The following is a 25,066-nucleotide window of genomic DNA, read 5'->3' as shown; positions in this document are numbered from 1 at the left end:
TGCCTGAGGGTAGGTCTATTCTTCAAGGCCTGACTTCTCTCTGCAACCTATCTCTCAGATCTTCCACATAGTTTACGGGGGTAAGTAGGAGTATTTTTTATGGGGACTAAACAGAATGAAGTTTACTAAGGTTTTTACCAAGTTCTGATACATGATTATAAAATTATGTGATATCAAAGCCTCATTTAGCAACGCATAGTTGGTGAGGGGCTGTACATCTAGCTCCTGCCTCCTTATGGATGCCTGCTGTTTTCTTAGAGACTCACTTCCCAATCATCAGCTATAGACCCTAACCTAGCAGTGTGTCATTTACTTTCATCTTATTCCCTTCTCTTACTGTGTTCTGCCTACAAATGTGCACATTCATTTGTCCAGCAGCTATGTATTGAGAGTCTGTTTTGTGCCAGGTGCCATTCTAGATGCTATCTCTATTCTGGAACTCTCAACCATAATATTTTCCCAGATTTCTCCTCATTCTTCCTAAACTAAGCAGAAATGAGGTGTACCCATGTTACCTTACAAATACATTTCAAATATCCAAAACCATGCCAAAGTAAATGTTTTTATAGACAAAAGCAAATAAAAACCCCTCCAAAACCAACTGTCCAGTTCTCTTAATGGTTCATAAAAAGGACATGAAGGAGGCAGCCAGTAGTTATAGAGTAGATGCAGACTAAAGAGAACACAATTAATAAAATGGACCAATGTCTAAAGAAAACAATTCTTGCGCTAGCTCTAATAAGTAAAATATATCTATGCTAGATAAGGAAGAAGAGATGTTAATGACCAGCAAATAAATTCTATTCAGCTGTTACTAGAAAGGGATACTATAAGATCATTTCCAGGAAAGAGTTGAAGCCTAAAGAGATGATAACCGCATACAGCGATCTTTAGTAGATCTAAGTACAGCGTAGGATTCAATTTCAGAGGCAACCAGATGAAGCTTCTTTCAGTTCCCAGAGTGTAGCCATTCTCTCATCTCCTTATCCCCTCCTCCATACTTTTCCCTGGCTAACTTTATTCATCTTTCAGGTCTGAGCTTAGAGGCCAACGTCACTTCTTCCAGGAAGCATGCCCTGACAACGCCCAGGTCTGGGTAGGTGTCCTTCCTAGGTGCCCTCTAGCATAGCACACTCATTACTTTGTTAGGCTAGAAGTCTGTCCTCCTCTTGAGAGGCAAGAAAGCCAGTCTGACCTGAACTTTCAGAGAAGTTACTATTAATAGATCGCAAAACGTACCATATAGAAATCCAGATCTTTGTAAAATGCAAACTCACAACTATCATACAAGATGGGAGCACAGTAAAACTATGCAAGGTTTATATATTGCCTTAAAGTTTACAAAGCACTCCATATCCATGATTTCATTTAATCTTCATCACAACCTTGAGTAATATTAACCCCATTTTACAGAAAAGGAAGCTAAGACTCAGGTTTGGGGCTTTCTCAGAGGCTCACATTAAATGACAGATCCAGTCTCAATCTATGTCTTTTATGCCAAGTATTTTTTCCATTACTTCCAGCATATCAGGCATTCAGAACAATCAATCAAAAAGACAAAAGAATTCAGGAAATGTATTTCCTTTTTCCTTCTGTGTTTCAATTTTACATTTTTATACAAAATAAAAGTATTTCTAACTTTCAGTCAAAGACATCCTTTTTCCAGTAGATCAAAGGACTTTTAATGTTGGGGCTGGTGGGGGGGGGAATGCCCTACTTATATACTACTGAAATTCAACAATTAGTTTTTGAGTTCAGCACTGTGCTAGACTCTATGAAGGATATAAAAGCATCACATAATGGGATATCTGACCTGAAGAGTTTACAATCTCCTTAGGGAGACAAAAATAACACTAACAAGGTAAAGCAGTGCTATATTATAAACTGAGTGCTTCTAGGACTGAGAAAAGTAGACAATAAGACAAGCTTAACAAGTTCTAAGGCAATGGGAGGAACTAAGATGAACCTTAGAAAATGCCCAGGATTTGGCTAAGTAGATGGGGAGGGCAAAAAGAAAAGCCATTCATAGAAGACCATACTGGAAATGAATATGGCATGTTTCTGAGGCGGCACCAGGAGCCTGGACTGAAAAGAAGTTTTCCTTTACGGTGGCATAGGACATAAAGTCAGGAAAGCGATAGGGAGAAGAGACAAACTAAAGGGGGATGGATTAAGGAGCAATCATGTTTTTGATGAGAAAAAGGACATGAAGGAAGCAGGGCTAAGGAAAATAAATTGAGAGCAGAATGGATTGGAATGCAGATAATACTAAGGTCAAGAGAGGCAACTAAATGGCTGATGTCCTTCCTTTGTGGTCCCAACACCCACTGTGCTTATCATTAGCATAGCCGTACCAATCAAACTGTAACGGGCTGTCTCTTCTCTTATCTGTCTCCTCCATTAGACTTTCAGATCCTCTAGAGCAGTGACTACATTACTCATCCTCCCACACTAGCACTGTGCCTAGCACCTGGTAGGCACTCAATAAATGTTTGTTGAAGGAATTAATCATTCCATTCAGGTATCTGGTTATGTGAGACAGATTAGGGTGGCAGCCATAGGAATCATTAATACAAAGGACATTTTGAGGAAGCAGTTCACGAGATGATTTGATAGGTACAGGAAATGTGGTATGTGACATATCTTGAGTGACTACTTCAAATCTGGGTGCCTGGGTACAGAGAACACTAAGAAGCTTGGAGAATAAATCCCTCAGTAAGACAAAGACCTATCTTAATTTTAGATACACTGAATTATCTTGGAGGTAACAATATCCAGAGAGAAGAGCTAAACAGCAAGCCTGGGGGATAACCCACTCTTTGAGGATGAGAGAAGAGGAGCCAATATTAAGATGTTACCAACATGCATTTGTCAGGGAACATTTTCAGCTAAAATCTAGCTAGAATCTTAAATTTGCCCACTAATAAATGGACTCAAGAGGCACCTACTTTTACATGGAGGTTAACCTTTCTTTGCCCTGAAAGAGATTAATTTTTAGTGTGGTAGGGAAAAAGGGCTCAGGTACTAAAACAACAAGTACAGTGCCTACCACAGGATATGTCTAAATCAGAGTGTTATGACGGTGATCAAAACCAAAAGAGAAAGTAAATACTGCACTTTGCCATTAAAACAGTAGGAAAAGTAAAAAAAAAAAAAAAAAGAAAGAAAGAAAGAAAAAGAATTGGGATCTAGACCTACTAGAGAAACAAAGTTTCAGGCAATCAGGCATGAGCATATTTATTCCTAAACAAGATAGCATAAGTTTTAACTGAAAACCTAGTATCATCTAAAAACAGAAAATTATTCATTTTAAACCAGTATTACTTTTCACTTACCTGAAGAAGCTCTTGTTTGAAACTTGGTCTAATTGGTGTGAAGTAGCCAAAAAGTACACTGGATATTGAAAACTATAATCTGAGTATAAAGTTTGACCTACTTATGAAAACTCACTGTTTATAAGACATCCACAAAATAAGGAGAAAAATACATATTTGTGGGTAGCTAGAATAAGGCAACATGGTAAACAACTTACAATATTACTTGGACTTGGAAAATTACAAACATACTCACTGCACTGTCCCTGTAATTATAATTATTACAATGTTCTTTTTGGAGAATGTAGCATCCAAACATTGAAGCACAATAAGCTTTCTATTATCCGGCATGGATGGGGGATTGAGATCTACTCATATTCCACTTAAAGTTACCATTGCCATATGTAAACTGCCTTTAAAAGAACTGGATGATGATGAGCTATTATTCAAACTAAAGCTATCTTTAACATAAAGCTTTGATTCAGAAGGCACTTGAGAAACTTATAGTGAGCTTCATTTGAGGTCAACTTAGGCATTTATTGTGCACCTTCTATATGTATAAATTGAACAGAACTGAGAATTGGCAATAATTTAGTTCATTCTTATAAACAAATTACCCCATGGTGTGGATTTTTGGAATGTATGTAGTGTCAGATACAGTTCCAATTTCTATAGATACTGGCTCAGAAATTAGAAGCTATCGCATTTAACTCTTTGTTTTATCAATATATGATTATAAACCACCTTACATTCTCCAAAAATGAAGAGTGCAATTTAATAATTGCATAATAAATGTCAAAATATTTTTATAGCATATTAATAAATATTTTTAATGTATGTAATAATTCTAAAGAACATCAAAAATGTGTTAGAACATGATGGAATAACGCGTTAGCATACAGTTGAGTGGTTTATTAACATGAAAAGATATACACACATATACATACACATACACAGCTATTCTTGACGTTCAAAGTTAATAACATACAAACAGCTTCTCTATCTAAATGTAAAGACTATGTCAATTTGATCTAATAATTTCTGGAGAATCTTACTACCCTTTTAGCCATAATTCTCTGACTGAATTGTCTCAGAATATCTAGTTTTAAATAAGTAAGACTCAGAATCACTCCATTTCATTTTGTATGAAGCTCATCTTTGTTTACGTTTACCTATCAACACTTTTAAAAGTAACCAATAAAAAGTATTAAGGGGAAAAATAAAAATATATATTTTTGGGGGGATGTTTCTTTTGAATTATCCTAAAATTTATCCTTTAGTTTAAAATTTCTCAAAACCCAAAGGCTTCATTTAATGGGAGATCATATCTTTAGTTCATGCAAGAAAATGGAACCTGTCTATACTCTACTGAAACCAGAGGTACGTAATTTTCTGGAACCAGAAAATCAAGACGTCATTACCAGAATAAACTTATTTCATCAATACATTAAAATACTTCAGAAGACACTTTTTAGAAATGGATACCTGGTGAAAACCACACAACAATTCTACAGTTATCCACAACTGCCTGAGTTTACCAGAGAGGTGAGGTCTAGTTTTCTGGTTCTATTCAACTTTGAAACAACAAAGCCAGCCACATTTGCTTACAACATCTTTTGTCTTTCAAACATAGGGCCACATAGGGATACCTGCTGTGATCGTTCCCTGGAGAATCACTAATGTAAAAACCAGATCAGGTGCTCTAATTTAGATATGTTAAAAAACCACAGTGTTTAAGCAGCTTTCACTCACGTTCTACAAAAACATTTGAGCAGTTAATCTTCTCCAACTATGAGATTTAACATGGTTGACCTAATACCATAGTAACTTCACCAAAAAATATCCCATAATGGTTTTTTAAAGTCATACACAGATCTCCACACTAGAGAAAGCTCGGAATGTGCTATGCAGTAGTTTACCTGATATACCTACTGTTTGTTGTAGTTGCAAAGGCTACTGATGTCCTTGTTCTCTTTGCTCATCTCTTACTCCAAATCTAATGGTCTTCTATTCAAATATGCATTTGAAACTTTGCTCTTTTAGGACCTGATCCCAAAACTTTGATGCAATAGGATCATTCAAATTTCTGCTAAACATTGTACTACTAACAAAAAAATTATCTCTAGATAACTTCTCATTCTTCAACAATTGAAATTAAGCTGTTCTGATGCTTAATAGTATTTTTCAACAAGGGCATACTCACTGACTGGGTAAAAGAGTCTTTTATGACATGGGTTATTGACAAAGAAGTTCCCCACGGAACCATGGTAGGGCTATGTCTCTAACTCAGCTGAGTAGATTTATTTATATAGACCACGATGAAAACTCATTATTCACCTTTAATTTCTTCAATTCTGTTTTTCCTGATAGTATATTATGTTTTATATGTTCACAATCTTTATTGAGAAAACTCAAGCTTCATATAGCTAGAAAAATGATTAAACTCCGGCTGTCTTGTAGTTAAAACTAGTTGGTTGGTTCTTTTACGTCTTTCCAATTGGATATTTTGGATACAAAACTTCAGCCTCTGTCTCGTCCTTCCCTAAAATTAGGAGGCTGCCTTTGGTTGTTTACACTCTGTGGCCACCAGCTCCCTTCTACCTACCTATTTTTGTCTAGTAATGGTCTCTGTGTGACTCAATGATGGTTGTGTAATGTGTATAAGAAGGAAAGAATTGGTCAGCTCTCTTCCTAAACATTATTTTGGTACCCCCTTTCTTCTATCAATACTATATTATTCCACTACTAGAGAAGGTTACTTAAAACTTAATAAAATGTTAAAAATATAATTCACTTTTCATTGTCTTGACTATGTATAATTAATTTGCAGACAGTGACAAAGTTCAGGAAAGAATTAAGTCAGAAAGAATAAATATTTCTGAGGAAAAGGAAGATTTAAAAAATTAGACTACACACACCCCTATAAGGCCAGCTCTATTCTGACATACAGTGGAAAGATTTTAGGTGATCTGTCCCTTGAACCTGTAACAGATTTTAGTATCATAGCAGCAATCGCACTCACTGGCATGTGTTATAACTCTCATTCTCTTGTCTGAGTCAAGAATTCTAGCCCCTTTCCCTCTTCTCCTTCAGTTTGAGTTGTTTTATCTGTTTGATATTTCTTATTTGAGTTTTCCTTTCTCTTCTTTGAAAAGAATCATCCTATTTTTGAAGTTGTTTTAAATTAGGACCAATAATGACAAGTGCCAATTTGCAGGGATCCACAACATACCAGGCACTGAATTTCATATTTCTGACTTAATTCTTACAACAACTTTACAGATGATGAAGTTGAAGCTCACATAAATTAAGTAACTTGCCTATACACAGCTAGGAAAGGACTTCACTAGGAAATGTCCGAACCAGGACTTCAGCCTCCTGCTGTCTAGCCCCAAAGCCCAGGCCCTTTCCCCTCCACCCCCTTCAAAAGCCTTTCTTATCCATCTCAGCAGACAGCTAAGTGTCTGAGACTTGATAATTTTTTAAGAAGCGTAAGGCTATCAAACCACACCTTAGCTGGTTTGTTATAACACATTCTTCCCGATTTTTTTAATGGTTTTTTGTATATTTTACCAACTTTCAAGAAGCTAGTGTTCTTTGGTAAACAAAAAATTTCAAAAGTGACAAGCAACACTCGAATTAGCTGTTCATATCAGATATAACTCAAGATACAAGTTTTTCACACAGAATTCTTTTTTTTTTAAAGATTTTATTTTTCCTTTTTCTCCCCATAGCCCCCCAGTACATTGTTGTGTATTTCTAGTTGTGGGTCCTTCTAGTTCACACAGAATTCTTGACTGACAAATTTAGCTTTTCTCCTAAACAACCATAGTAGCAGTAATAATAAAAATAATAATAACACCATCTTCTACTATCATTCAATGAATACTTAATGAGCCTGACATTTTCAACTATTTATTGAGGAATCTTAAGTGATTTTTAATCTAGGTGATTAGATTAAATCACCTAAGGATTTCTCGGATTATAAACACAGAAAGCTGTCTGGCTGTGTGCGGGAACTGTCTGCTCGTCTAAGGAAGAGTGTTAAGTTAAACCTATCCCCTCAACTAATTTGTGTGTGTAGGCACAACCCAAACTGACGTATTTAACCGATGTATTTAATATAGCTTTTCTTGGTAATAACCAAACTAGTCTAAAAGTGGGGCTAATTAAATCATTATAAAGTCTCCTGGTGATAGGGACAAAAACAAAGTTAACATAATGGAAAAAATAAGAACACCTCCTATTTCTCTAAACTGAGAAGATGTGAAGATAAGGTGTCAAGTATTCCAGGTGGGTCTCCATCCAGCTCCTCACCTTCCCTTCCAGTTCAATTTCAATAATCAAGCAGCCTTACTCCCTTTTAGCTTGCCTCCACTTTACTAATCCACATCCCCAAGACATCCGGTCTACAATGCCTTTTTTCGGGGGGAAGGGGGTGGCCAGCAAAAGAGGGTTGGGGTTTGAATAAGAATTGTAGTCAGTAGAAACTTCCATAAACAAAGCATCTCAGCCTTGCCATAGTTGAGCGAGAGTTAAACTAAAGGTACTATTTGGCTGATAACACTAACAGGGTAAGAGAAGAAGAAAGGGACTCATTCGCGCTTCACTGCTTTCCCAGATGTATCTCATCCTGACCCTTTTTTGTGTCCTCCTTCCCCTGGACACAGTTCAGGCCTGTGGGCCCTGTGTGTTTCCCAATCCTCTGAGGAGTCTTAGGCTAGACTTTATTCCTTAGAACTAATGTGTCAAGAGCATGATAATCTGCTCTTTGAAGAATTCATCTTTCAATCTCTTGCAACCTTATCATACTTGTCCCACTTAATTTATTCAAAGCATAATCACCTCAGGTATGTTGCTTAAAAATATGTCCTCTCACCAAACACAAGGAAATTTTGGAAAAAAGAAAGGCATTTAGGTTATCAAGAGTTTACTTAAATTTTCTAATGACTGCTTTCTAAATTCTGATATTTAAAACATCACTCAGACATTCAAACCTTAGAGACAGTCTACGAATTAACCAAAAACAGAACAAAAAAACCTTCTGACCTATTCTCCCACCCCTTTCCAATTATAAAAGATCATCAATTTTATTGTCTTGCTTTTGCTGGATATTAAAGTCACAAAAGCATTCTCCAAAAGAAACATTCTTTAAAACGAAAAACAAGCATTCTACAAAAAAATGAAGCTGACCAAGTCAGTAAACAACTACCCAACAGACAATTCTTTACAGTACAATATTAAAGTCATGAATGTCAAGGAGTCTTTCCAAAACAAAAGAAAAAAGTTATAAGCCTGCATTTTCAGAATTATAATATTTGGCAGATTCAAACACGAAAACAAACAAGACTTTTTGATAGACTCTTAAATACATACTACTTACATGACACCTTGTAGAACTTTCTGGGGATCAGGGTCAAATAGCCTGTCAACATAGTGGCGACTGCTAGCTGTTACTTCCTAGAAAGTGGGGGAAAAATTATGACATCTGAAGCCATGCAAATCACAAATTCACAGCATCACCCACAACATCAAATAGCTATTTAATCTAACTTAAGGTAGATGCATTAGAATTTCTATAAAATACTTATTATATTAAATCATTCTGAGAAAAGCTTGTGACAAGATAAATAATAAGATGGGGACGAAAGAAGATATCTGGTCTCACTAAAAACATAACTAGACAGTGGGACCTTGGTGGTGAGCCCTGCAAGGTTTGCCAACAAAAGCACTGGGAGTAAGTGTTAAGAAGCAAGCTGAGTTTCTTAATTAACTTAATCACCTACATGTGAATAGCAGATAGGACTGTTGCTTCTGTTCAGTATCCACGAAAGGCAGAAAAGCTGGCTCTCGGCAAGGAAAAAGGCTAAGGACCTCAGGAACAGTCTCCGAGGGGCAGTCTAGGTCAAGAGGAAGACCCTCGGATTGGTGCAGAGGATGTGCACTGCTAGGAGGCAGGCACACGCAAAACGTAAAAACCAAAATAAAGCAGTTGTCACGCTTTCTGTGAGGGAAAAACAACTAAGAATAAGAGTGATTTATCAGGTCCAACAGGATTCTCTAGTCTCAACTGGCTGAGGCTCGGCAGAAGGGGGAGAGTTAGTGCATAAGGAACAAGGGCACTTACCTCCTTTTATTTGTGTTGTGGGGCTTGTCCGCTATGTTATTTCTTGTAATACTTATTTCTGGGGGGTTATGTTTATCTTTTATGTTTAATTTTCAATACTTAACATTATTTAAAACAAAGAATGTATGTCTAAGAACCAGAGAAAAAGAATTTTTGTCCCTTGCTGTTTCTTCCTGAAGTCTGCTGGAATATGCTTATGTACTGCCACTCATTAGCAGTAAATTATTATAGAGGGGAGGAAATACTTTTCCAATCTACCCAGAACTCTTGATCAGAAAAAGAGTTAACTGCCAAGACACAATGCCAGCTTAAGCTTCTGAGTCACCAAAAACAACTCTGGAGAAAAACTGCACAAATTCTAATTTCCTGACAATATAGTTAATCCAAAATCAAAGCATATTTTCACATTATGAGCTTGCTACCAGCATATCCTCATAGGCAAATCAAATTCCCACATTTAGTACGTACTCCATTTATAAAGAACAAACCATGGCAGCAAACAAACAAAACTGATGAAAATTCTTGTGCCCACCATCGTACCATTACAATACCTAATGGGTACCAACAGGGTCTGGTTTCCTCAACATAACAGAATCATAGGGTTAGAAGGACTCAATAATTATCTGTCCCAATCCCTTGGTTAACAAATGAGGGATGATCTTTACCCAGATTGTCAAATGTCAAGTAGGGATGTAAACAACTACACAAATATATCAACAAACAACATAGGAAGAGCAAAATCCAGAGTAAAACTGAAAACAACACTCCTGTAATAAAAACAGATGAGTTTTGTCACTCTATTTGAGCACATGGCTTTCCTGGCTCTCCAATACGGTAAATGCTTCTGAGCATCTCACCCCCTTAGTCTCTATCTAGGGACTGATCTTTGATTTCACTCTTTCTCTCCACACTCTCCCACAGCTCTACATCTCTTGCCTCTCAATGAGGTTTAAAAAACGGTACTTGGGGTTAAGACTTGTATCTTTGTTTTTTTTTTTAAGATTTTGTTTTTTTTCCTTTTTCTCCCCAAAGCACCCCCCCAGTACATAGTTGCATATTTTTAGTTGTGGGTCCTTGTAGTTGTGGCATGTGGGACGCCACCTCAGCATGGCTTGATGAGCGGTGCCATGTCCACACCCAGGATTCAAACTGGCAAAACCCTGGGGCGCCGAAGCAGAGTGCATGAACTTAACCACTCAGCCACGGGGCCAGCCCTCAAAACTTGTATCTTAAACAACATAAATTTCACCTATTAACAGCAATGTTCTTTACTGTTCTGTTCCTGGTTCATTCAATTTAACAAGCACTGAGTACCTATTATATGCAAAGCACTGAGGAAGGCATTAAAGACCAAAAAAAAAAAAAAAAAAGAATTTAGTAAGGCATGGCCCCTGCCCACAGGAATTCATGCTCTATTGTAATTGTGTTTACATATTTATACTCCCTACTAGAATACAAAATAGAAGTATACACACATAAAGGCAGCACTGAGGAGGGGTTAATGAACTGGGAGAATCAGTGAAAGCTTCTTAGAGGAGTTGGTTTTGGAAAATGAACAAGGAAAGAAAGAAGGAATTAGTGTCATAAACACAGCCATAGGGCATGTGAAGCCAACACACACACACCACCTGCAAGTATACCAGTTGCTGGACTGAAAAGTCTGGAAAGTACAGAGGCAACCACAGAACGTAAAATACAAAAGGCTAACCAATAGGTGGCCCATGACTGGAGAGTTCAGACTGCCTCTTGGTCAAAGTTCTTTGCCAGGTGCCAAAGAAGGTACAAGAGGATGTTAAGAAAGAGCCTTGCATTCAAGGAGCTTCAGTCTATAAGGAGGGTCAGTCATGTACACAAAAAAATGATCCTCTGAGCTGCCTAGGTAGTAGCAAGCTAAGGGGATATAGTAATTTATTCCATCTTATTTTACTCTGTGCATTCGCCCAACATATTTATTTTTCTGTCTGCGTGGGACAACTCTCATTATTTCACTGCTTTCCTTTGCAGATCAGGTCACTTTCCCCCTCTTATCTCTCCACTCTTCTTTTAAAACGCAGCCTGGAAAATGTAAGAACTTGAGAGAGAAGGTAATTGGTGCAGATATAAATAGGTTGGTCAGGGAAAGCTTCTCCAAGGTGACATTTGAGCAAAGATCTGAAGAAGGTGAAGGAGTAAGTCATGTGCCTATCTGGGGGCAAAGCTTTTTAGGCAAAGAGAACTGCAAATGCAAAAGTTCTGAAATGGGAAGCGCCTGCTGTGATACAAGAACAGGAGGCCATCATAGCTGGAGCAGAACGAGCAAAGGAGAAAGCAGCAGGAGATGAGGTCAGTGAAGAGGGGCCAGATGGTAAAGAGCTGTTTTGTCCAATATGATAGCCACTAGCCTCAGATGGCGACTGAGCATTTGAAATGTGGCTAGGAATTACATTTTAAATTTTTTAACTTTAATTAAAATTTAAACTTAAAAACCAATACTGGATTCAGTTATCAGGAAATGTTTAAGAATGTTTAGAACTACTTGGGTATGTAAATCTACTTTTTCAACTGTAAATTTTATGAAACCTAAATGCCAATCAAGTATTTCTGATCAAAATTTAGCATCCAAATTGTGCAAAATACACACCAGATTTTGAAGACTTGATATAAAAAAGTAAAATAATTTGATGTTAATTCCTTATATTGATCACATGTTGAAATAATATTTTGATATATTGGTTACATTAAAATTAATTTCATCTATTTTCTTTTTACTTTTACAGCATGGCTGCTAGAAAAACTACAAGTACATATGTAGCTTACATTATTTTTCCACTGGACAGTGCTGGAGTAGAGCTTTGTTGATGACTGTAAGGATTTTGATCTTATGGCATGAGTTGGAAAGCCATTAGACAGGTTTGGGAAAACAGACAGGTTCTGACTTGTTTTAAAAGGATCACTCTGGTTGCAATTTTAGGAACAGACAAAAGTATGGAGTGGGCTAGAGGACGAAAGCAGGGAGGCTAGGTAGGAGGCCATTTCAGTAGTGTGAAATGCTGTTATTTCAGAGAGACGATGGTAGCCTGAACAAGAGCAAGAGTTTAAGAGTAGTAAGACTTATTCAGATTCCAGATAAATGCTGAAATTGAAATGACTGTCAAATTGGATATGCTGTCAGACTGGATTCGGGGTGTGAAGGAAAGGAGGAGCCAAGGATAACACTTAAGATTTTTGCCTGCACACCTAGGAAGACTGGGTCACCAGTTAATGAGATAAGGAAGACTGTGGGAGATGCCGGTTTGAGAGAGAAGATCAAAAGTTCACTTTGGGACATGTTAGGGACAGTTGATCTGGGCACTTCTTATTTACTCCAGAAATATGAGAAGCACTGGGGTTCCTTCTTCCCTCCTGCCCACAGAGGCAAGGTTAGGAGGGTTTCTGATGTTCTGTCCTTTCAAGATGTGGCTTCACTCTGACCTCAAAACAACAAGGGCCTTTTAAATTACTTTCTGTAGCTTCCAGCAGCTAGAAGGGATTGTACACATGGTGAGTCCTCCATCCTCCCAACCAATAGAGTGAATGTGCCAAGCAGCCAGCCTAAAGCTCAAGGTACAGTCTGTGCCTATGAAGGAGAGGAGAGCTAGCCAGGGTCAGACTACGATCTCCACTTTTTGGCACAAGGCTTCAAACAAACGACCTAGCAAGACCTCAAAACCCAGCTCTGAACTCATTTTACACATTCAAAGCTGCAATAAAGTCACCACAAATGTACACATTAAAAACCTGTTAGAGTTTATGCTTAATAGTACTCCCCCCAAAATTATATTATGTGAAAAATGTACATGGATCCCTTCAGCAGAAAGTTTGTAGACACCAAATTTGTGACTAGAGAAGAGCTGAATCTACTGTGTGTAGAAATGGGTACTGATCATTAAAAAAAGAAGAGAAGCTTGAAGCAAACTTCTTGCAGGAAAACAAAGACAGAAACGGGTAATGAGTCGCCTTCTATTGTGGAGAAGTATTATGTGGAAGCAAGTTCCCTTTTATTAGGTGAGCATCTATGATAGGCAGCTTCTAAGACGGCCCCCAGGGATGCCCACCTCCTGCTAGTCAAGCCCTGTGCAATGTCTCCCTTGAGTGAAGACTGGACTTAGTGACTTGATTCTAGCAAACAGAATGCAGCAGAGGTGAAGAGATGTCATTTCACAGTTCTGTCTGTCTGTCTGTCTCTGTCAAAAGCCAGCTGCCATGCTGTGAGTTGCCCTGCAAAGTGGCCCACCTGGCATGGAACTGAGGCCCTTAGTCCAAGAGCCCACATAGAACTAAATCCTGCCAATAACCATGTGAGCGAGCCTGGAAATAGATTCTCCCTCAGTTGAGTCTTCTGGTGAGACATGACTCCTGCTGACATCCTGACTGCCACCTCAGGAGAGACTTTCCGGCAGAGGCATCAGCTAAGCCACACCTGAATTCCTGACCTACAGAAACTGTGAGATAGTAAACATTGTTTTAAGCAGCCAAGTTTTAGGGTAATTGGTTACATAACAATATAATAGATGACTAACAGACCTTCAAATTTGTCACCAAACTAAGGTAATTTTAAGATTGAAAGAGGGAACTATTAGTAACTGTTACAGAATATTACACATAAACCAAGAGTGTTGGAGACAAACTGAGCCATATAATCCACCTACCTTTTATTCGTCTTTTATAGTACAGTAGACCCCCTTATCCAGAGGGATACGTTCCAAGACCCCCAATGGGTGCCTAAAACCATGGAGAACAGAACCCCATGCACACTATGTTTTTTTGCCTATACATACATAACCATGATAAAGTTTAATTTATAAGTAGGCACAGTAATAAATTAACAATAACTAACAACAAAATAGAGCAATTATAACAATATGCTGTAATAAAAGTTACTTTAGATCTTATCAACCTCAGCATATGATTATTTTTCTTTCCTTATTAAGTCGAGAACTTTCACCTTTTCACTTCTAGGAAGGACTTCATGGCTTCTCTTTGACATATCTGAATTACCAGCATCACTACTCTTGTGCTTTGGGGCCATTATTACGTAAAATAAGGGTGACTTGAACACAAGCCACAACTGATCTGATAACTGAGAAGGCTACTAAGTGACTAACTGGTGGATAGCACGTACAGCATGGATACACTAGACAAAGGGATGATTTCCATCCCAGGCAAGAGGGAGTGGGGCAGTGTGGGATTTCATCACACTACTCAGAATGGTAGGCAATTTAAAACTTATGAACTGTTTATTTCTGGAATTTTCCATTTAATATTTTCAGACCACAGTTGACCACAGGTAACTGAAACCGCAAAATGTGAAACTGTGGATAAGGGAGGACTACTGTATATACAGGGTTCGATACTATCCATGGCTTCAGACTTCCACTGGGGGTCGTGGAACGCATCCCCTGCGGATAAGGGGAGACCACTGTACAAAAGAAAAGAGGAAAAACTTAAGGGCACACTAGAATAGTCTCTAATTGCCCTCCTGAATAAACTACCCATGAGTGGGGTGAATTAAAATTCTGCCTTTTGAAAAAAAATTCTTTAGGAAGGATTTTGAATGTCAAATTACTAAGTCTTAGACTTGCCATGAACAGGACTTAACTCAAAAATTAGGAGAACTAAATGTGTTCAACTGAAGTTTTTGAGTGAAATGGTGAGTTTATTAGACAATGAAGAATGGTAGTTTAAGGGTTAATAAGGAGACATCAAACTATTTTATTTCTTTCATTAAAGTCTTGCTCTACGTATATTTCACTATAATACAGTATTCTTTACTTCTAACATACTCAGGCACCGGGTGGTAGAAAGAACAAATGATGTGGCATTTGAAGACTTGAGTTTGAGTCCTAGTTCTAACACTCACTAGCTTTGTGATTTAGGGCAAAAATAAAATTTTGAGACTGCTTCTTCAACTATAAAATGGTGATATTACCACATAGCTTGGAGTGTGGATCAAATGAGATAATATACAGGAAAATCCCTCATAAACTGCAAAAGTACCACACAAATACTGATTTCAGGGAAATTCAATTTCTGTACAAAAAAGTTAATTGCTTTAACAAGTGTACTAATGTGCACTAATGCTCCTCTTGGTTATTTATATTCACGGTTAAAGCCTAATTATTCAAAGATTCTTTTCCTCACCTGATAGTAGCTTTCTCTCAGAGCAAGCTAAGTACTTAGCAAGAAATAAATATGCACTTAAGGGCTGAACTTAAAAATCTAACTTTCATTACTAGAGATTTTTAAAGCTGCTAAAAGATGTATAAACATTTGTACAGTTTTTATCACTAACTTTAGGTATTGCCATGGACTCAGAGAATATAAGATCACAGTTTAGAATACCAATGTATAGTTCAAGGAAGAATCAATTTACAGTGTTCTCTTTCCCATACAACCAACCCAGAAAGAAAAGGTAGAGAGATAATATTTCTATGATACCTGACACTTATTTAGTATGTTACAGTTTACAAAGCGTTTTCATATCTATTTACTCATTTAAATTCATGTGCTCTTTAGAAATTAAAATGTTACAGTTCTCAAAGGAGAATTCTGACCCCTAAGAAATGAATGTTTAAACTAGTGATTGCCAACCAAAATTTAATGCTGATTATTCCACAAACTACTAGGAACTTCAAGATAAAATTGTTCATAATGTTCATCATTCAGCAGTGTCAGGGAAAATCTTGGTTTTGGGGAGAGATAAAAGAAACACGCAAAAAAACAGGACGCTTGAACTTTATAAAGATTTAGTTTAAAACCTATTTCAGGCTGAAATTCAACAGGTGAATATCTTTAATTTACCAGGTATCATTCTAGGTGGTGGTAACAGAGAGAGAAGATAAGAGTCTCTTACCCTCAAGGTGTTCACAGCACAGAAAGGAAACAGATAGAGAAGCAAGTAAGTTACAAGTGTAACTTGAAACACAAGATAAGTGTAACCATGAAAGTGGATACAAGATAAAAAGAAGCTGATACAGTTAACTGAAGTACTGAAGTTAGGGGTGGAATGGGCTATGATGCCTAAACAGTGAGGATGAGTAATCTGAAAGACTAATATTAACTTGCCAGGTGAAAAAGGGAGGAAAAAAAGACAAGGACTCCAGGTGGAGAGCCCAGCACACACAAAACAAAGTTCTGAAGCCATGTGATGTGTTTGAGAAACAGAATTTAGTATTATAATGATATAGTACACACTTGGGAATACAAAACAAGCTGAAGTTGTACTCAATTCAGTCAGCCAACAAATATTTAAACAGCTATGCAGGCCCTGTTCTAGGCAATGACTAAAGACCCCCCCCCCCCCCAAACAAAAAAGAAAAGAAAAGAAAAGAAAAGCCTATCTCCGCAGAGCTTATGTTTCAGCAAGGGGAGAAAGATAAAAAGCAATAAACATAATAATTAAGTGATACAGAATATTAGGGGGCTATACATGCTACAAGGGGAAATGTTTACTAGCATATTTCCATGTCCTTATACTAAAAACTGTCACAAGCTGGGGGGAGGGAGAAGTACAGGAGAGAAAGGGAGGTAACTAGGATACATCTACCATTCAGAAAGTCCCATGCTCTCGGCCTCTCAGCAGTTCTAAATAGGGACAGCAATACTCCCTAAGATACATTTTATAAATCCACGGAAGTGATTTTGGCTGTCAAAATGACAACAGGTGTTACTGATTTCTAGTGGGCAAGGACCAAGGATGCTAGACGTTCTGCAATGCATAGGATGACAGGCCCACATCCCCAAAGACTTTCCACTATGCAGTCACACAGGCAAGAAACCCATTTTTAATTATCTGAGCCTAGACTCTAACTCTATTTTATATATAAACAGAAACTATGTTTTGAATCACTCTGCTATACAATCAATTTTCCAAGAATGCAATTAATTCTCATATGAATAAAGAAAAGGTTGTACTTTGTCTTGTTAGGAACTTTACCACAAGTTGTTCATTTTAGCAAGTCATGTCAGGGCCGGCCCCGTGGTCGAGTGGTTAAGTCCACATACTCCGCTTCAGCGACCCAGGGTTTCACGGGTTCCGATCTGGACGCGGACATGGCACTGCTCATCAAGCCATGCTGAGGTGGTGTCCCACATGGTACAACCAGAAGGACCTACAACTAAAATATACAACTATGTACTGGGGGGCTTTGGGGAGAAGAAGAAGAAAAAAAAAAGATTGGCAACAGATGTTAGCTCAGGTGCCAATCTTCAAAAAAAAAAAAAAGAAAGAAAGAAAGTCACATCAAAAACAATACCACTTACTGTATTTAAGTAACCATTCCATCATACCTATATCAGTCTGTAGCGAAGTGGTCACATTCACAGCCAAACTACGGACCTTTGCAAATATATGACTACTTTATTACTTCTTTCTAGTACGGAAGTACCTGAGTATTTGTTCATTTAAATGATATAAATTAGTTTCCTGCTCTTTCTTTCTTAATACAGCCAGGGCATTATGCCAACTCTTAAAGTTACCTGTGAGGATAGTTAACTTATCTATGAACTTCACTTCAGGACAGCCAAGGAGGCTCCACAAAACACATTTTAAGAGGAAGGTGTTAAGTCTGGTAGAGGTAGAGACCACTACCTGAAACAGCTACCACTCCAGTCAGCTGGAGCCCCAGAACCTCTTCCTCATTCCAAAAACTATTTGAAACCAAAATCTGGTTTTCTGATGCCTCCAAAACTTTCAGTCCAAAAAAAAAAAAAAAAAGACTTCTTTTGTCACTTTCACAATTTTCTGAAATCCCAAATAAGTCTACTGCTTAGATCAGTCACAAATTCACATTATTCATTTTAAAGCTCAGGGACACGACATGTTTGCAGTTGTCCCTAAAGAGATTAGGGCTGCCAGTGTCCAGAATATCAGAAATCAATACTTTAAAATCAGTATCTTACTAAATTGTGCCTTAGTTTAAAATCATATGTTTCCCCCTTTGTTCTGGTAAGATAACCTCACAAAATCCTAAATACTGCCTCACTCTTGCTTGAAGAGTTCTGGTGATGCAAAGCATTTCTCTGCCAGAGTTTATTTCACTCTGACACTAACTGCTAGACAATTCTTTCCTAATTTTGAGGGGGAAAAAATCTGCCTCCCTCTGGAACAATACCAAAAGGATAATATCATCAACAAAAAAGACTAACCTTTTCCTTGCAGAAAGCTATCATGACCTTCCTACGTAGTATTCCAAAATCCCCACTTGCCTCCAAAACGAAGAAAAATTGAAAGAAAATGCCCCAATGCTACTTAAAACCCAAGAGTTTGGAGGATTCCCCCCCCTTTTTTTTTACTTTTTGTATTCTGGTAAACTTTTGGCCCTGTTAGGACTCAGATTCTCATTCAATTCTTTCAAATCCTTTATACTTTCACATAGCATTTTTGCAACTATTTTTATCCTTAAATTTTTTTTGTCATGGGATTCATTCTTCAGTGTTTGCAGAGGCTCACATCATCCTCCCTCCGAAGATTAACCAAAGCCTTGATAAACTGCAGCCTCTGCAGCTAAACTGCAGCTTTAAAGTTCATAAAATGGCGCTTCACAGTTTGGCTGGATCCCATCAGTGTAGAATGTAACATACTTATGACAACTGAGATTGTCATATAATAGAATATAATATGCTTTAATTTCACAAACACAATCAAGAAATACTTAAATATATCATTTTTAACTTAACCTACTTGGATAAGAGGCAATCCTGACCTCTCAATAAATAAAGGCTGAAAAATCAGACTTTAACATGTTGAGAGAACATATTTTAAAATAAACAGTAAATAAATCAGTGCTTATAGAGTTTGAAAATGAAATTCTCACATGTAAGGCAGTGCACATATGTTTTAAAATTTAGATGTTTGGAAATCTGACTCTGACACTTTATATAACAGCATATGACAGTGGGCAAGTCAGCCTCTTTGGTGCTCAGTTTTCCCCAATAAAAAAATGGCAAGGATGAACTCAAGATTATCTGCAAGTTTCTTCCAGGCAAAGATTCCATAATTTTACATTGACACAAAGGAGGATTTTTATTTCATAATAGAAAAACCAGGGCACAGTTAGATTAAAAGGGATATGAAGAGTAGCCTTTACTTTTTCTGTAGTGAGTCTTTAATGTAGTAAAATATTATTACAGCCCTTGTATAATATCAACAATTGCTATTAACATGCTTTGGTAGTCACAAGAACTGGGAGCAATTTAGCATTCATGCTTCTTTCTAATCAAGCACTGCAATGTTTAGCCTTTTAAAGTATAGTACAAATCACAAAGAGTTATTTGGGTCTAGACGATCTTTAAGGTTCCTTCTCACTATTAAATTCTATTTGTTTACTCTTCAATGTGGACGGGACTTTCTGAAGACTGAGGGCCAAGAAGAGATCCCTCCAGAGAGAGTAAATAAACTAAGTAAGGACCTATGGTGCAAAACAGCATAATCTGAAAGTCCAAGGGAGCAAGAACCATCTTTGCGGCGTAGGAATGACAAGGGTTGTGAGGAGTTTTACCAACATTGAGATACTCTCTAGGTTGGCTGAGGTTCATTTAGATGCCTCCCAAGATGATAAGACAGCCCAGGAAACCCACTAGGATGCATTCAAATGCCTAGTTCTCAATCCTGACACAACAGAGTGTGGCTATTTAGACATGGGTATGGTGCTGTCCTGGGCCAAAAGAATAGTTCAAATTATTATTCACGACTGCAATCATGAATTTTAAGATCGCAATGACTTAGAGATCCTAGGTACCATCTTTTATGGTACACATCAAAAGCAGTATTGTCCAGATAGACTAGCTGCCTCCTGATTTAAAAAAAAAAGGCCTTATTTGCTTCAGATTCTTAGAGGCAGTAAACACCCTTGCCTCGGAGCTATCCATGGTGCTTGACTCAGACTCAGCCCACCACTTCCAGCAATTGGTGCATTAGCTAGCTTTCCTATTAAACTACAACTCAGGATCTGTCTGACCCATTATCCACACTGCAACCTGTGACAATCATGCCAATATTATGGGCCACTTGTGATCTCTGTCTATTCCACTTTGCCTGTGCCCAGATCCACAACTGCCTTACTTTGTCCTAGCTTGGATCTCTAGCTAACCTAGGTCTGCCTCCCGGGCCTGCTACACCATGTGCTACACAAAGCTCTTTCTGTAGATATGGAACACTTTGTGGAAGATCACTGGCATACTCTGGGCAAAAGATTATGATTCTTCAGAGCCAAGTCCCCTACATGACACCTTACGTGAGTTTTAAAACCTTATTGGCACAATTTTTACCATTCCAAAATGATTTTAAAATTTTGCTACATATGTTTTTGTGGCTGACTTTGGGATGAGTAAAGAACAGCACTGTTAACTCAAGACTGTTGTGTGGGTTTCAGGGATTCCATCAACCCCTTGAGATTATGCGATTCTTTAGGCAGATGCATATTTTTCTGGGGAAGAGGGTGTTGAGACTCTTATCATTAAAAGGTTTAAAACCACTGATCAATATGCTGATGACTCCCAAATGATGATCTTCACCCAGGTTTAAGCACTAGACCTTTTTATCTATGGTGTAATAAACACATTTAGTCTTTGTCCCAGTTCCTGGCACAGAGCTCCTAAAACCCTTGGCATTTCCTGAGTGATATGAGTGTCTCTGCTTATTCATAAGGAGTTTTGAGCACACCTGAGTTTATGCTAATGAATGATTAGGCCAAGGTGTCCCTAGAAATTCTAACCTCAGGATGGGACCGGTTACCAGAAAGACCAAGTGATTAGAAGGTTGGAATTTTCAGTCCCACTCACCAACCTCTGGGAAGGCAGAGAGTTGGAGGTTGGAGACTAAAGCTCTATAAAAATTCTTAAATAAAATCTGATGAGCTTCCAGGTTGGTGAATGCATCCATGTGCTGGGAGGGTGGCACACCCCAGTTCTACAGGGACAGAAGTTCCAGCACTTGGGACTCTTCCAGATATTGCCTTATGTACCTTCATCTGGCTGTTCATCTGTATCCTTTATAATATCCTTTACAATAAACTGGTAAACAGAAGTAAATGTTTTCCTGAGCTTTGTGAACTGTTCTAACAAATGATTGAACCCAAGGAGGGAGGCATGGGAATCTTTGATTTATAGCTGGTTAGTCAGAGGCACAGAAGAACAACCTGGACTTACAACTGGGATCCAAAGTGGGGGAAGTCTTGTTAGAATGGAGCCCTTAATCTATGAGATCTGACACTATCTCCAGGTAGATAGTGGCAGAATTGAGTTAAATTGTAAGACATCCAGCCAGTGTCCACAGTAAACTGGAGAATTGCTTGGTGGTATAGAAAACACTCCAGAATTTCCAACTGCCTATTGGACACCTCTAAATGGATGTCCAGAAAACACTTCCAACTCAGCATGCCCCAAGTGAAACCCATTTTTCCTCCTTACTCCCCTAACATGTTCCTCTCCTAATCCTCATCACCTCAGTAGATGATACCACCTAGTTGTAAAGGTAAAAATCTTACGCTTGATCATGATGACAACTTTCCCTTTTCTCCTTCCCCTTATCCAATCAGTCACCACTTACAACTTTTTGAAAGTCTAATAAGTTCTTAAAACACTGCTGAAGCAAAAGAATCATATGTTCTATAATCATTTCCCAGGTGGTAAAGATCTCCAAATATTAATAAGTCTTAGAGGCGGGAAACTCTTCCCACTGGGCCACAACTGTTCCTTTTTAATAGAAAGCATGACACTGTCTCATCATTCCCCCTTCCCCAATAACTGAATTACGAATTTACTAGAGGCTGTAGCTAACTCTTCATTCTTCTGATTTTATGGAATGAGGTCAAAACAGTTTTCTTTTACCAAAGTGACAAGTGGGAGCTGTTTCTGCAAAACAGCTCTTATTTGGAATACCTTTCATTCCTATCTAAACAATCCCAGGGATCACAGCACCACTGCTCAGTGAAGGCAGATGTTCTCCAATTTCCAGAAAGTAACAGGAATTTTCCTTTGTCAATAATTCCATATCTTTAGGCAGAAGCCAACATGACAGATGGCACTGCAAAACAACTGCCAAATCAGAAATCAAAAAGACACAAGCCAAAAATCACTGAAATTCCTGGCCCCTGGCACTATTTTAAAATTTGTAATGAGAACGGGAGGAGATAGGAAGCTTAGATCTCCAAGTGAAATCAGAAGACCCCACATGAAGGTGTCTCTAATTCGTGGTAAAGCTTAAAAGACTTCTTGAGCATTTATTGTCTGAATTCAGATGGCAATCTTTCCTTAAAGAGACAGCAAGATGTCTGAAAACATCTCCCATTCTTTACACACTGCCAGTAAAGATTAGGAAGTTCATATTGATTAATTTCTTTTAGGACCACCTCCTGACATACTGTGTGCTTATTAGTGCTTTGTAGAGTAAACCAATGGCAAACCTTAAAATACAGTGACCAGATTTTACTTTGCATTTATTACTAAAAACCAAGAGAAGCCAAATTCATGCTTATAGGATTAGTTGGGCTTAACTTCACAAAAATTTTTTTTCTAACTATTGTCAGTTGTCCATGTAAAAGAGCAAATCAATACACAGCTTAAGGCCAAGAAAATGCTTATAATTATCAAGAACAGAACAAAATCAAGGGACATCCAGATTTGGAATATCCTACACAATTTTAACACCTGCTTGTCAAAAAGGCCTAACGGCACTGAGAAAAGATTGTAATGGAGGCAATTAAAATTAATAAGTGTCTTAGTGTCTATATCAGCCTACAATATGATTCAAAAGTGTTTTATTACCTTCCCTCTCTCAAATCATAACAAAGTGACCAAAGTAAAACGCAATCATCCTCTTAACAGGGTCTCTCACAAAGCATAAATTTTCATTTTGATTAAGTACAATTATCAATTTTTTAAAAACAGGTCGTGCTTTTGGTGTTATGTCTAATTCTTCACCAAGCCCAAGATTCTGCAGATTTTCTTCTGTTTTTTCTAAAAGTTTTATTTTGTTTTACAATTAAATCTATGATCCATTTTGAATGACTTTTGTGTAAGATAGGAAGTTGAGATCAAAGTTCATTTTTTAACCTATGGTTAAGAGGATGAAAAAATAAACTACATACCAGGATAAAATATTTGCAAAGCATCTATCTGACAAAAGACTCATATCCAGATCATATAAAGAGTTTTCAAAACTCAACAGTCAAAAAACAAATAGTCCTACTAACAAGTGGGCAAAAGGATATGAAGAAATATTTCATGAAAATATTTCATTCATATTTCAATAAAATGTGGATGGTAAATAAGTAATGAAAATATTTTTGACATTACTAATCCTTAGGGAAATGCAAATTAATACCATGATGAGATATCACTATACATCTGTTAGAATGCCTAAAAGAAAAAATAATGACAATATTAAATGCTGGTGAGGGTGCAGAGAAACTGGATCTCTCATATATTACTGGTGGGAATGTAAAATGGTACAACCACTCCAGAAAAGTCTGTCAGTTTCTTTAAGAACTAATCATACATTTACCACACAACCTAGCAATAGCATTCCTGGGTATTTATCTCAGAGATAAGAGAAGTTATGTCCACAAAAAACGTGTACATAATCATTCACAGCAGGCTGTAATAGCCAAAAACTGGAAACAAGCAAAACCTCTAATAGGTGAATGGTTCAACAACCTGCGGTACATCCATACCATGGAATACTACTTAGCAATAAAAAGGAATAAACTATTGATACACAAAACAACTTGGATGGCTCTCTCAAGGGCATTATGTTGAGTGACAAAAGCCAATCTCAAAAGGTCACATACTGTATGACTCCATTTACATAACATTATAGAAAATGACAAAATTATAAAGATGTAGAAGAGATTAGTGGCTGCGAAGGGCTAGAGATAGTACAGGAGGGGGAGTAGGTAGATGCGACTATAAAGAGGTAGCATGAGAGAGATCTTTGTGGTGACAGACTAGTTCTGTATTTTGACTGTGGTAGTGGTTACACAAATGATACAGAACTATACACATACTTATACCAATATCAATTTCCTGGTTTTGATATTGTACTATAGTTATATAAAATGTAACCAATGGGGGGAACTGGCTGAACTGTACACTGGGATCTCTCTGTACTATCTTTGCAACTTCTTATGAATCTATAATTATTCCAAAATATAAGTTTTTAAAAAATGAAATCAATGTAAAATCATCCAAAAGTTGGGGAAATATGGGAGAATTTATAAATTTGTTGAAAGGGTGACATAATGCTAAATGCAAACCAAAGAGGGATAGGGGTGATCATGGTGGAGCCTAGAAAGATAGTTGGAGAGTTTGTCCAAGTCCCCAAAATAGATAGTTCAAGCATTTACTGAGTACCTAGTATATGCAAGACACAGTGCTATAAATAGTAGTGAGATTAAGAAGAAAAGGGCAAGCGCTTACCTCTGAATTAATTTACTCTCTAAAAAAGTAAGACAGAATAATTATTAAAGGCCTCAGGACCTCTGCAAATGCAGTTCCCTTTGCCTGGAATGCTCTTCTGTTTTTCTAGCTAGGTCTTACTCTCATCCTTGAATCCTCAGATCGTTGTCACTTCTTCATCCTCCATATCATCCTCACCATCCTCCATATT

General features: G+C 37.6%; 1 protein-coding gene across 10 annotated transcripts in view; it reads right to left on the bottom strand.

Annotated features, from left to right (window-relative positions):
• ARMC8 (armadillo repeat containing 8) overlaps positions 1 to 25,066 on the bottom strand; it is a 92,804-nt gene that overhangs the window by 64,529 nt on the left and 3,209 nt on the right. For 4 of the 10 annotated variants that reach the window (XM_003363168.5, XM_005600950.4, XM_023620998.2 and 1 more), the window contains exon 2: positions 8,698 to 8,774. The exons of 3 other annotated variants lie outside the window; for them this stretch is intronic. In XM_003363168.5, the coding sequence (XP_003363216.2) occupies positions 8,698 to 8,774 (77 nt within the window). Of the gene's footprint in view, positions 1 to 8,697; positions 8,775 to 17,395; positions 17,577 to 25,066 lie in introns of all 10 variants that reach the window. 3 more of the 10 variants (XM_070238194.1, XM_070238195.1, XM_070238198.1) reach the window with 1 other exon arrangement.

This window comes from Equus caballus, chromosome 16 (assembly GCF_041296265.1).
Source record: "Equus caballus isolate H_3958 breed thoroughbred chromosome 16, TB-T2T, whole genome shotgun sequence".
Lineage (NCBI taxonomy): Eukaryota > Metazoa > Chordata > Mammalia > Perissodactyla > Equidae > Equus > Equus caballus.
The sequence above is the reverse complement of the archived record's forward strand: the minus strand, read 5'-3'. Positions and strand labels throughout refer to the sequence as shown.